The sequence below is a fragment of the Thunnus maccoyii genome, chromosome 10 (genome assembly GCF_910596095.1).
Source record: "Thunnus maccoyii chromosome 10, fThuMac1.1, whole genome shotgun sequence".
NCBI lineage: Eukaryota > Metazoa > Chordata > Actinopteri > Scombriformes > Scombridae > Thunnus > Thunnus maccoyii.
Window position 1 is genome coordinate 20,807,796 of NC_056542.1, and position 13,629 is coordinate 20,821,424.

Here is a 13,629-nt window from a genome sequence, read left to right on the forward strand (position 1 = left end):
TTGTCATCACTGACAGCTCGGTGAAAAAAAGGGAGGAGGAGGCTGGGATGTGGTCTGAGGGTTTGGTTTGGTTAGAAATTGGGAAACACTGGCGGGATTTATATGGCAAACACACCATACACAAATAGAGCCATTTATTTATTTATCTTCTGGGCTATTTGTGGCTTCATCTGGGTTTTTTTTTTGTTTGTTTTCATTGGTTGCAAAATTTCCTAAAACTCAGTATTTCTTTTCATAACTTAGATGCATCCTTAAAAACACACGAAAAGTGAGATTAGAGAAAGTGTAAGAGCAGAAGGAGTTAAAAGGATTAATGGCAGCGATCGTCTATTTAATGAAAAGGTCAGGTGGAGATGTGGAGATGAATTATACGAACTATTAATGCAAATCATGATGGACAGTATGCAAAAATTGGCATTAAATAGAAATGAACTGCATGTGTGCAACACCAAAGGGCCAATAAGCGTGTTAATACTTCACTGTTCAATCAAGGCCATGAAGGACACATTGCTGATCGGTCAGTTTCTCCAGTAGTTTAAGTCACTTTTCCTTGTACCATATTTTTGGCATTGAAAACAATAATAATTATCACTTTCATCTGTTCAAAATGCATGTTTCTACAACAGTAAAGTTCACATCTGTTGTGAGCAATGGAGAGAGCTGTTTGGAGGCACATAGAACAATAGAAATATGATTAAAATACAGTATAATTGAGCAAATAATTTAGCAAAATCACCTTCTTAATAAACTGATTGAACAGTTTTTTAAAATGCAGGTATTTTTGAGGGCCTTAAAGCACAATCATACTAATATGACAGGTATTATATTCCCAGATAAGTAGTTGAAACCACTTTTGTTATTTTGTTGTGGGCGTGTCTTGAAACCTTTTGAAGCTGTCTTACATTTTATTGACTGATTAAGTTGATTAAGCAGCTGATGTTAATCGCACACTGTCTAAACTTCATCAACTTTTAACTTTTTGTGGGACTTGCATGTTATTTTTGCATTTCCATCTTAGTTTGTCTCATCTCTTAACATTTAGGTCTCATTTAAATACATAGGACATTGTCTATTTTCTCACTTATTCTAAATGCTAATGGACACTCGGCCTAAATCTGATTTCAGAGGCATTCAAGTCACTCATTTTCAGGTAATAATTATGGACTCAATGATGTGTTTTATTAATGTCAGTGGAACAATAAATAATACATGTTTTTAAATTAGTGAGTACATTAAAATTGTAGCCAAGGTCACAAGCATTCATTCATTTTTTAGATTGTTAATGAAGACATCTGTGCTGCCAATAAGATTGGTCTGTCAAGCATTTCTCGCTATCCAGCCTCACTTGTTGCACCAGAAATTAAGAAGTGAAGCCTCGCATGAGAAGATGGCACCAGAAAATACTGAGGAGAGGGTCTAAATATTAAATAAAGGATCATACTAGCGGTTTTGCTTGAAAGTTTGCAACGCTTTAGAATTTGTTCTATTTCTGCATAAACATGACCTAAAATGTGATAAGATTTTCATTTGATAAGATTTTCATTCATTTGAAGGGGAAATTAGAGTCAGGTGTTTCAATCAATGGGATGACAATCAGGTGTGAGTCTGCCTTATTAAAAGAAGAGAAATGGGCCTTCAAAGTCCGAGCCTCACAACACAGGTTTGTGGAAGTGTGTCATGGCTCAAACAAAGGAGATCTCTGAGGACCTTAGAAGAACAGTTGTTGATGCTCACCTGGCTGGAAAAGGTTACAAAACCAGAGCTTGGACTCCACCAGTCGACTGTCAGGCAGATTGTATAAAAACGAAAGACATCCAACACTATTGTTAACCTCCCCAGGAGTGGTCTAACAGCAAAGATCACACCAAGAGCTAGGTATATAGTCTCAGCGGTCACAAGGGACCCTAGGGAAACATCAAGAACACTAAAGGCCTCTCTTGCAGTGGCTACAGTCAGTGTTCATGAGTCCATCATCAGGAAAACATTGAACATCAATAGTGTGCATGGCAGAGTTGCAAGGAGAAAGCCACTACTCCCCAAAAAGTAAGCTTTGCTTAAGACCACGTGGATAAGCCAGAAGGTTTTTGGAAAAATGTTCTGTGGACAAATGAGACCAAAATCGAACTTTTTGGCCTGAATGAGAAGCGTTGCATTCCAGCATAAGAACCTTATCCCATCTGTGAAACATGGTATCATGGTTTGGGCCTGATTTCCTGCCTCTGAACCAGGACAGCTTGCAATCATTGATGAACTATGAGTTCTGAGTTGTACCAGCAAATTCTACAGGAAAATGTCAAGGTATCTGTCTGTGAACTGAAGCTAAACAGAAAGTGGGTCATGCAGCAAGACAACAACCCTAAACACGATTGTTCTATCAAAGAATGGTTGGAGCAGAAGAAAGTTAATGTTTTGGATTGGCCGAGTCAAAGTCCCGAGTTTAATTCTATGGAAATTCTGTGGAAGGACCTGAAGTGGGCAGTTCATGCAAAGAAGCCCATCAACATCCCTGAGTTGAGACTGTTCTGTAAGGAGGACGATGTGCAGGGCTGATAAACAGTTACCAGAAACGTTAAGTTGAAGTTATTGATGCAAAAGGGGGTCACACCAGTTATTGAAAGCAAGGGTCCACATACTTTTGCCTCACACAGATATGTAAGATTGGATAAATTTCCTCAAAAAAAATAAACAAGTTCAATGTTTTTGTCATTTGTTTAATTGGGTTCCCTTTGTCTAGTTTTAGGACTTGTGTGAAAATCTGATCATGTTTTAGGTCATATGTATGCAGAAATTGAGAAAATTCAAACTTTCAAGCATCACTGTATTTGACGTAATTGATGATGGTGCCCCCAAGCATTGTATTGCTATTTTTGTTTTGCCACTGGTTTCCATTAATTTCATCATAAAAATAGACATGCTTTGATTTAAAACTTGCTTGAATTAGATCACATTTTTTATTCATCACAGTGAGTTTTCTGGCTTGTTATATGTGTTTTTGTGTATGTAATGTTATATACTGTATAGTTGGCAACACAATCATAAGTGTAGATCGATTTGTATTGTATCATTTTTTCCACTGACAATTAAGTGACATTTTTACTGCGATGAATTTCCTAATTAAGATCTCTATTAGTTGATTCTGTTGTAAACAAATTCTTGGGACCTGACTGTTTGGAAGATCTAACATCTAAGAGGCAGCTAAAGTATAAAGAGGTAAATGGACTAAAACATGATAAAACAGTGATATGGTTCTTAATCAAGTGGGTTTCTGTTTGTCTTTCGTCAGGTCGAGCCATCAAACATGTGAAAGAGTCCATTTTCACTTCAGAGGCCGGAGCCAGACGCGGAGTTCCCAAGGTCCTGGTTGTCCTCACTGATGGCCGCTCGCAAGATGATGTCAACAAAGTCTCCAAAGAAATGCAGATGGAGGGTTGGTATTTTACAGACCAAACAAGAAATAACATTGTTGTCAGTTTACTGTAAGTGCTTAAAAATATTAAATTGACAATGTATTAACACTGTGCTGATGTACAGTATATAATTTGTTGATATTGGTGGGTTGTGTGTGTTGTTTTTTCATATTTTCTTGTAATTCATATATGCAGCTGAGATGAAATTAAAGATAGATCCTATTCCCCCACTCCTTATCATCTACACTAACCCAAACCTTACGTTTTAAAATATGTTAATGTTTTATTTGTTTATTTTAACACAAGGATTTTAATGGCATTTAATTATTGCTGCTCAGTCATTGCTGCGAAACCCATAACTCTAACCATCTGTTAAATTAGGCTACATTATCACTTACATTGACTTTTAAACATAACATGTTGAATCTTCCTATTTAATCCCATTCCCAGGCTATATCATCTTTGCAATTGGCTTCGCGGATGCGGATTACGGGGAACTGGTGAATATAGCCAGTAAGCCCAGTGATAGACACGTCTTCTTTGTGGATGATTTGGACGCTGTGAAGAAAATAGAAGAGCAGCTCATTACCTTCGTCTGCGAGGCTGCCACTGCCAGTGAGTGACACCACCTTTTTGTTTAAAACAGAGATACAGTAAGAGACAGGGAGGAAAAGGAGTTCAGAAAAGTCAGACAGAGTGAAAGAGCCAGAAAGAAGATTGAGAAAGGACTCTTGTTGGTGGAGAGACATAGGAAGAGAGACAGATTTATTTGATGTTTGGGAATTTAAAATATGAGGGATGAACTAACAGACTCTTTTCTGTCTTTCAGCTTGTCCATCTGTTTTGATGAGTGGTAACACAATGACAGGTAAGAGGTGTAATTGACAGGAACAATACATATATACTGTACAACGGTCACACAGGTCCAATCACACTATCAAAAGCTAATGATGATGATTGCAACAACATAATGACGGTGCGTACTGTAGTGGCGGTAATGATTGTGATTACAGTGATCACATGGAGGAGGAAGATGCTTGTTGTGACGATAATGGTGGTAATAATAAAGATTTGTCTCCTGCAGGTTTCCGCATGATGGAGAAGTTTGGCCTGGTAGAGAAGGAGTACAGCACCATACCTGGAGTTTCTCTGGAGCCGGGTTCGTTCAACAGCTACCCCTGTTACAGGTTACACCGTGACGCTCTGGTGTCACAGCCCACCAAGTGAGTAAGAACAAGAGAAATCTACAAACACACAAGATATGAAAACAATTTTTGTTCAGTCACACTAGCAGTTTTCTGATCACTTTCCAGCAATTCTGTTTCAGTTGACAAGCAATAAAATATGGGCACCATCTGGTAAGGGGTTAGATTTTCATGGGTTGCTGTGCTTACTTAAACCTCCACTCTGCTGCCTCCTACTCTTCATAGTCACTAGTACTGTGTTCTGTTATAGCTGAACACACAATTTAGCTGTTCCCCTTGATGTATTTTCTTTTTTCTGTTGTTAGAAAACAATTCAAAAATGGAATCTGTTAACCAAGGTTAAGAGTGACTCCGAAGTTGCCAAAAAGCCCTTGATCAAATCAGTATGTTATGTTTGCATAAATAGAGGTCAACCTGTGTGATCGGCTACATCGGCAGACAAAATAAGTGATATCAGACAAAGTTGAAGGTGACAGTTTAATTTGTTCGAGTGTCATTGAGATCAATATCCCTCCTCCAACAAACACCTGAAAACAAAAATACACAAGGTTAGAAGATGATTCAGTCTCACAAAACAATCATCACCACACACAGACGCATTAATTAATAAATCACCATTATATTAAAAAATATCTGCACATTAAAATGTTCCTCTGAGGAGCACCTCTAAGTCATTACACATGCATAGTACCAGAAACCAGTGAGTCATTATTTGTTCTACACAGCATCCGTCTGTATCATTATCAGTCATCAAGTCATAGATTGTTTTTTTTGTTTTTAATACTGCCAAATTCTGCTCACTACCATTTCACCCTGAATTTCTTCAGAATTTCAAGGAGTTTCAAGGAATTATTTTGAGCCTACTAATGTTTATCCATCTTTGTTTGCTTGCTAAGTGACTCTCCCTTCCTCTCCTTGAAATGGGGTGTGGTAACTGTGTAGTCAGCAGGACACAAACACCAGAAGACTTTGAATTATCAGCCAGCAACACACACACGGTCCTAGAACTATTCCACAGTCCTGCCAATGAAAATGACTCGACTTTCTGGCTAATAGCAAACCACAGGGGAACTGACGTAAAAGCTAACATGTCAAAAATGTTCCCTTTATCTTTGTTTGGATAATCTTTAGGACAAAAGGGTTCACCAGGAACACCTGGGCTGTGTTACTGTACACTTGCTGTCTTGCACGTCCGACATACAGTACTTGTCCCCAGTGTTAAATAATAACAGCCACAAACATCTTGAAGATTGTAGGTTTTGAGCCTTTTCTGAATACTATTGAATCAAGACTGTATTTCCACACGTGGCAGTACACTGTCTGTGCCCTCTGTGGAAGTCATTTTAAGACTTAAATGTTTTTGCACCGTCTTTCCTCCCTTTCAAAACTTACACTAATTGCAGTTTTGACAAATCATCATATTTTTAAGATAAAAAGCAATTTAACGGAAGCAGGAAACAGATCATTGCAATTATGAATTAAACATGCAATTTTCACTAATCCCTACGATTCCTACAGCCAACTAACACAAAAGTAATTTGGCAATTTCTGTCTCAGAGCAGGAAAGCAGCTGCTAAATTAAAGCATGTTTTGCCACAATAATCAGTTACATGTAAAAACTGCATCTCAGGTGTCATGTATGAAAATTAACATAACATGTCACCAACAACTGGAAGGGTCTACAGTTTATACAAAAGGCAAAAAACATAGATGCTTGCATTTATTAGGATTTACTGCATGCTGCAAATGCCACCAGTACACATTTCACACCCTATAGCTACCTGTGGAACAGACTTAAAGTGCAAGTCCTTTAATTCTATTAGATTATTGTAAGTATTAATAATCCAATTTGTCCAAGCTGATCAATGCAACACAGAAACTTCCCAAAAAGTAAACTCAAATTCTAATTTATTATATGTCTGCTTTTCTCCTATGGATCGTATACAAGGATTTTAATTTTCATAGCTCACACAGGACACTTTTAGGGGCTATTGTAGCGCTCAGTTTGATTAGACTGGGTTCAATCAGTAATTAATAAAGTGATGACAAAGATTAAAGGTTTTGTGGTCATGTCTTCAGGTGTCATTTGGAGTTCACATTGTGCATTTCAAATGGGTTTCAAATTGAAAATTTAGACCACGGCCACTAGGAAAATAACAGGCATCAGAGCATTAAGAGATGCTGGAAGCAAAGGACAGAAAAAAATTACCAGAGAGGTTTTCAGGTTCAGGTAACATTCAGCCAGCAATATACTGCAGGGAAATATGCACTATAAAACCCATGTAGACAAAAACTTAGCAGTAATATTCAATGGCTGGCTAATGTGCTCCCATATTATCTTTCTTTCTGTTATCTTGTAATTTGGGAGCTTTTCCGTGGTTTTTATGTCATCCAGCTTTAAGTTTTAGACTCTTGTACTGTGATTGTTCAGTTTGTGAAAAGTGACATTGACGAGAGCTCTGAAAAGTTGAAGCAGAGATGATTTGAACATAAAGTGCTCGGAGGCAGCTGCACAAAAAAGGCTACGCTCTCTGATCAAAAAAGAAACTGGTGCTCAAAGACAGTCTGAGGCAGCCAAACGCACTCTGAAAGCATTCAGACGAGCTGAGAAGAGACAATGGCACTTTGAAAGAGACACCTAGTGGGTACATGCCTTTAGGGCACAGCAAAGCTCACTATCTGTGTGCATGTGTGTGTGTGTTTGCCTTTGCTTTCATGTGTGCACCAGGTATCTTCACCCTGAAGGTTTACCCTCCGACTACACCATTTCTATGATGCTCCGGCTACTTCCTGAGACTCCGCAGGAGCCCTTTGCATTGTGGGAAATCCTCAATAAGGACAGCGAGCCATTGGTGGGACTGATTCTGGACAGTGAGTTTGAATCACTTCACTTGTTTTTTGCTTCTTAATCTCTTCATTGGCTCACCTGCATCACAACACATCACAGTTTGACAAGTACAGGCTCAAACAGCAGATGTGTGCTGGCTCCTGCAGTCCAAATAAGCAGTCCAAAACCAATGCGTCCAAATAAACCGTGAGAGTGCATAATGCAGTAGTTTTCAGACATAGGGCTGGAGAGAATAACTAATTACAGCTGGGATACAACTGCATTTCTTTCATCCAATATAATGACATTTACATAGAGACACAGAGATACCTGAGCCCTTCTCCTCTGTTTGTAGACGATCTCCTTTGTTTGACCCTCTTTTAATGGGACAGGCTGTTAATGAGGGGAAACACAATGACCTCAGACTTTGAGGTGCTGATCCTCAAATGCCTGACATTGTACACTTGGGACCACAGTTTGATAAAAAGCCATTTTTTTCAAGCCAAAACAGATGGGATGACGATGAAAATGGTATCACAAGATTGACCATGGTCCAGTAGATTTTTGTATCAGTAGGAGTGTGTGCTGAGCGATGTCACAGAAACACTCCACACCAGGAGGAGTCAATTAAAGTGGTTTGAGTACACAGTAAGAACTCTCCTCAGGCGTCAACCTTTGGAGGTGTTTTGGACACCACTGACTTTGAGGAGACTTAGAGCAGACCCCTCACCTGCTGAAGAGATGATATTACCAGCTGGCCTTGATGAGCCTGGGATCCCCAGGAGTAGCTGGAAGACACCGAAGGGAAAAAAGTCATTTTGTCTGCTCTGGTTTTCCTGTTGACCCTGATACAGCTACATAATGGCAACAAGAAAAAATAGATTTGTATTTTGAGTTTTGGTAAATGTTCGGCTGCTCCTCAGAGCTTTCAAGACATTAATGGCTGAAGAATTTATTAAGTTAGGGAGAAATGTTTTATGATCCACAATTGAAGATGAAATGAAAATATTTATTATTTTTGTCATCTTGACCTCGGTAAATTGGCCCAGAGATTTGAAATAACCTTACAAAGTTAAATTTGCAGAAGTTGCACCATCATTATGTAAACTATTTGCATAAAGGTGAGTGGAGATTAGAGTGCAAAGCAACAAAATTATCATAATTTTTATAAGAAAATGAACCACAAAACAACACAAATACCTCTGCCAGAAGTTTTGGTAATCAAAGGCAAAGCTGTACTTTGTGGACTGTCCAGTGATCCATTTACTCATTCGCACACTTTTACTGTTTTATCTTCCTATAATGATCTGACAATCTTTGAGTTTTCAAACACACACATTTCATTGAGGCAAATATCACATTTATATTTAGAATAATGTTATGTTGTCCTGTTGTTGCTCTCAGTGCTTGGTGAAAAACAACCTTATCATATGGGTTTTGCAAATTAAAGATGACAGGGATTTCATATCTATATCACAATGGAATTATATGAAATGATAAGTTTATACATGTATCAATAAAACTGACATGTGATCATTTGTACTTTTTCAATAATATTAATCTTGATTTTCTATGAAATGAATGGAAACAGCAGCTCAGCACAAAAATGCAAGTTGTTTGTTGCTACTGTATGTAGTTAACTGTTGTTTCTAACTAGATCTTTAATAGTCTAATAGTAGAAACCAAACAGAGACGGTGACATGCAAGATAAATTCTTATCTGATAAACCATCTCTCTTTGTTTCTCCTCACTCACTATCACCTCTGTCACCCCACAGACTCTGGAAAGACCTTAACGTTCTTCAACTATGACTACAAAGGAGACTTTCAGACCGTCACGTTTGAAGGAACTGAAATCAAAAAAATCTTCCATGGCAGTTTCCACAAGGTTGGTCTTTATTTTAGTGTTTGATTGTTGATTACTTGACTTTGAATGGTAAATGATAAGACTGATTGGTCATTTTAGTCATTAAACAAGTAGAAAGTAAAAACATTGCATTTATTGGTTATAGTTTCAAAAATGCATATGTGCTTGCTTTTTTTTCATATTATTATAATAAGTAGAGATTTTTGAGCCTCTGGCAAATAATCACTGCTTATGTGTAGATATCCAGACTGTGCAGGTCCGTTAAAACTAGAACCACATCAACGCCAGAGACAGCCTGTCCCACAGTAGCTACATGTGCCAGTTTGCATCACACATCAGTTTAAGAGTCCAAATCCACAGTGCAGTTTTTAGGTAGGACACCTTGATAAATATTCAGATCTGCTGCACTGAAACTCTGCAGCACAGAGGGGAAGCGAGGGAGCTGGAAGCTTGCTGGCAAGCTGCTGAGAAAGAAACAAAAATAAGATCTGCTGCAGTTTGATGTTTTTGAAGTTGTGGAGCCTGTTGGGTGGTTTTCCAGTGGCTCTTTGGCTGGAACTTTTCTCTTGACCTGTCAACACTGCTGTGGTTAGTGTGCATGTGTGTGCGTGTGTGTGTGTGTGTGTGAGTATGTGCAGGTGATGATAGCCCTCCTCCCTCTTCCCTCCCACTCTCCACTGTTCTCTCTACACCCAGTTTATTTTATTTTTTAAACTAGTGGAGTGTGTGTTGTGGGAGTGAAGCTGCAGATTTCATCACCCTTTAAGACCTTTTTGTGGTATCTGATGAAGTCGTTGTGGACATTTGTCATTACTATTGACATTTATACACTTAATAATTACTCTTGTAAAAAAAAAAAAAGTATTATTAATCTCTCAGAGCCAGAAAAAAACAACCATATCAAAGTACAGACCAAATGAAAATGATGTGTCAGTTCAACCAATCTTCAGTGGTAGTTTTCCTGACCTCAGACTGGAACACCAGAGATGTTATTGGTTTGTCCTCCTATTAAATTCTCTGAAAAAGACATTTCACGTTTCCGTCAATCATTCAGATTCTAGCCAAACACTTTTATGGAAATTATGTTGTATCAAATTAGTCAGACTGAATGGAAATGGCAAATTTTGATGGCATTCCCTCAATAAAAGACAATTTTCTGCTCACTTGAGAGGAGAAAGTGTTTTGTGAAAAAAGAAATTATGGGATAAATAGTGATGCAAATGCCTGTACTGAATAAATAATAACATTGGTTTGGCCTCAACAGCCCAGTGAATCACTAATTTTCATTACAAAACACTTTGGCATGAAATATCAACATTATCTGATAAAAAATATTAATAACTTGTCGAATAGTAATCAGTTCTTTTGTCCTCACAGACGTTCTTTTTGAATTAGCACTTTGTTCAGGAGTGTATTTACTTCAGCAAGGCTGATGGAAATGAACATTTGCATGTATTGTTTGTGTTGTTTTGTTACATTTTGAAAGATTGGTTAGCGTTTGTTCAACAAATGGATGGAAACATAACTTGAAAATTAAATTAGGCAAAGTCTCTCAAAACAATATTTTTTTTGCGTTTGACCTGCTGTTTTTATAGTTTCTTCAGTGGGTCTCTGTGGATTTCTGCTGAAAACAAACCAACACCAACTCTCTCTGTCTCTTTCTGTCTTGATCTCGATTCTCAAAATGTCAGGGAGTAGCTGTCCATCATTCTCTGGGCCTTTTGTCTTCTCCATAGTTGTCTGTCTTTCTGTTGGAGAACATGACAATGTTCAGAGAGGGAAGAGATGCAGAAAACTGCCTGACCAGAGGAAGTGTATGTCTCTGTTTAGACAGGATGACAAGTGAATAAGAGGAGTGTCCATGTTCGTGTGCATGTTTGTGTGTCAGATATAAAGGGATTACCATATGAAGACACCTTGTGTTGAAGCAGGAATACCCAGCAGGATCCGTCACTGCTCAGCGAAGCAGACACATACACAGACACAAACTGGGAGGTGAGGGAGGGGAAAAATGAGAGGAAAGAAGCAATAGATATGATTGAATGTGAGATAGAAAGAGAAATACAGGCAGAAAAACGCATGGAAAAAAACAGAGAGACAAGTAGACACAGAGGAGAAAAGAGAGTAATTTTCTGGATAACTTGCATATTGCTCAGAGCCATATTACACTCCAAAAGTGTATGAACACCATTTTTGCATCTCCTCAAATGATCAAACGTCTGCCATTAAGAGTGTGAGCGAGCAGTTAAAGCTGTCATTGTGCACTATAAAAAAAAGTACACCCAGCTCCCCAGTTTATAGTACTTCACAATATATATATTAGTGGAACTAAAAATTCACTGCTAATCAATTCATCCATTAGTGGTTCTTAAAAGTATACATTTTAAATCTATAAATCTGTACATTCAGAGGAAGAGGAAGACATAATAATGCAAACAGAAAAGCAGCAACTAGTAATAGAAGTGTTGCCCATTAAAGACACTCTGTTGGGATGACTGGAGCTGTGTTTGTTTAAAGTTTAACAACATGATGATTAATCTGGATAGAAGCTAAATGTTAACAAGTAAAATGGGATTGATCAGTTTTCTTGTGCCTAAATCTGTAGTAGTTAGGAATGTTTTCCTGGTGTTCATTTTCAAACCTCAAAATGGGTGAAATTGTTTAAAATATATGTTGTCTGTGAGCAGTTTGAATTCAACTGCAGGCTCACATATTTGTAATGACGGGGTGAGAAAGTGCAATAAGGATCTCCTACTTATCTGTTTTAGGGTTTTAGCAGACTGAGGAGGTGGGAGGATTTAGACAGTGGCAAGATAGTAAAGGGATATACAAGATTAGTAGAGGGGGAATACAAGTAGTGCATTTACACCTTTCTTGTATAGTAAGTGATGTGAAGTCTTAAAATAAACATTAAGTATATTTTTGCCTGTGTATAGAAGTCTAGTATTTGTGTCACACACGAGCATTTGTACTCCAAGAATGACACTCGCTCAAAGGATATTTTTGATAGACATGATTTTACTGGGTGGGAACATTTATTTTTTCGCCTTACACTTTTGTTCAGTTTTTGAGTATATGTTGTTGAACATTATGGTGTTTTTAGATACAGACCACATTTTAATAGCAGGTGCAACTTGGGCCAAAATTTTGACTGCTTTTTATAGTCAATATGCTAGTCTCAAAAACCATTTCTTGATCACTTCATCACCTTGGTGTTGCCTGTCAACACTGCAGATGTTTCTCGTTTAAAAGAAATTCATCATTAAAACTGTTTCCACAAATTCAGAGATATACTGTAGAGTTATTTCTGTTGTGTCTACTTATTAAAAAAAATCCACATATGACCGTTGCCAAGTTACTCATTGAGCACAGACAATGTCTCCAGCTGCAATGAAACTTTTGTTTATCTTTCTAATGTTCCCCACATAGCAATAGGCTACATCTGTGCCAGAGGTGTGGTCATCTCTGGATTTAATGACATCAGACAGATACTGAGCAGGAGCAGCTAACTTTGTTGAAAATTTAAAAGAGCAGTTTGTGGATTATTAGTTACAAAGCTATAAAGTTTCATCCTTCATGAAAGCAGCATTTCATGGTTGCTGACTATAGAGAGAAGAGGAAAGGGGCCACACATATGGCACACACACACACAGGCATAGATGTACACATACATGCATGGATGTAAATGCTCAAACATACAGTACATTTACATGCTCAAAAAATCCTGCAAACTTTTACAAGCATAAATTTACATACAAAGCACACAGTATGCATATACTCAGACATACACATGCACAGTGAGCACGCATGGGCAAGAACACGCATTTTTAAATGCAGGTCAGAGACTGCCGAGCCGAGTCAGCAGAGATACTATGATGACAACCTCATCAACTTCAACCACATTATCTCACACAAAAATGTTTAAAAACGACCATAACAATTTAAGTGTGTGTGTGTGTGTGTGTGTGTGTGTGTGTTTGTCTGGGCACCAAATTTCCAGTTCCATCTTTGTATCAGAGACACTACTTCACTTTGTGTTTAAAACTTTCTCACTTGTTTCCTTCCACCTTTTCATCAGCCATATTTCAGTGTTAAGATAGCAATGCATCGAATATTCTGGTATCAACTTGCTTTTTTCATCTCTTCAAATCAAGAATAAAACATGCTTTCAGATATTTTAATTTATTTATGATGTTAAGGCAGTCTGCAGTGAGTATAAAATATGCCCAGAGATTAAAACTATTAAAGAAAGTCCAGGCTTTGTACCATTTTGCACAAAGAAAACCTTTCAGTTTTTGTGCTCCTGTTGATTTAGCTCTCTTTG

The 13,629-nt window shown here is 37.8% G+C and overlaps 1 protein-coding gene across 1 annotated transcript in view; it reads left to right on the forward strand.

Annotated features, from left to right (window-relative positions):
* col14a1a (collagen, type XIV, alpha 1a) overlaps window positions 1-13,629 on the forward strand; it is a 150,852-nt gene that overhangs the window by 86,851 nt on the left and 50,372 nt on the right. Inside the window, exons 28-33 of the mRNA XM_042424334.1 lie at window positions 3,284-3,427; window positions 3,858-4,022; window positions 4,237-4,275; window positions 4,492-4,630; window positions 7,341-7,483; window positions 9,217-9,326. Of these exons, the coding sequence (XP_042280268.1) occupies window positions 3,284-3,427; window positions 3,858-4,022; window positions 4,237-4,275; window positions 4,492-4,630; window positions 7,341-7,483; window positions 9,217-9,326 (740 nt within the window). The remainder of the gene's footprint in view (window positions 1-3,283; window positions 3,428-3,857; window positions 4,023-4,236; window positions 4,276-4,491; window positions 4,631-7,340; window positions 7,484-9,216; window positions 9,327-13,629) is intronic.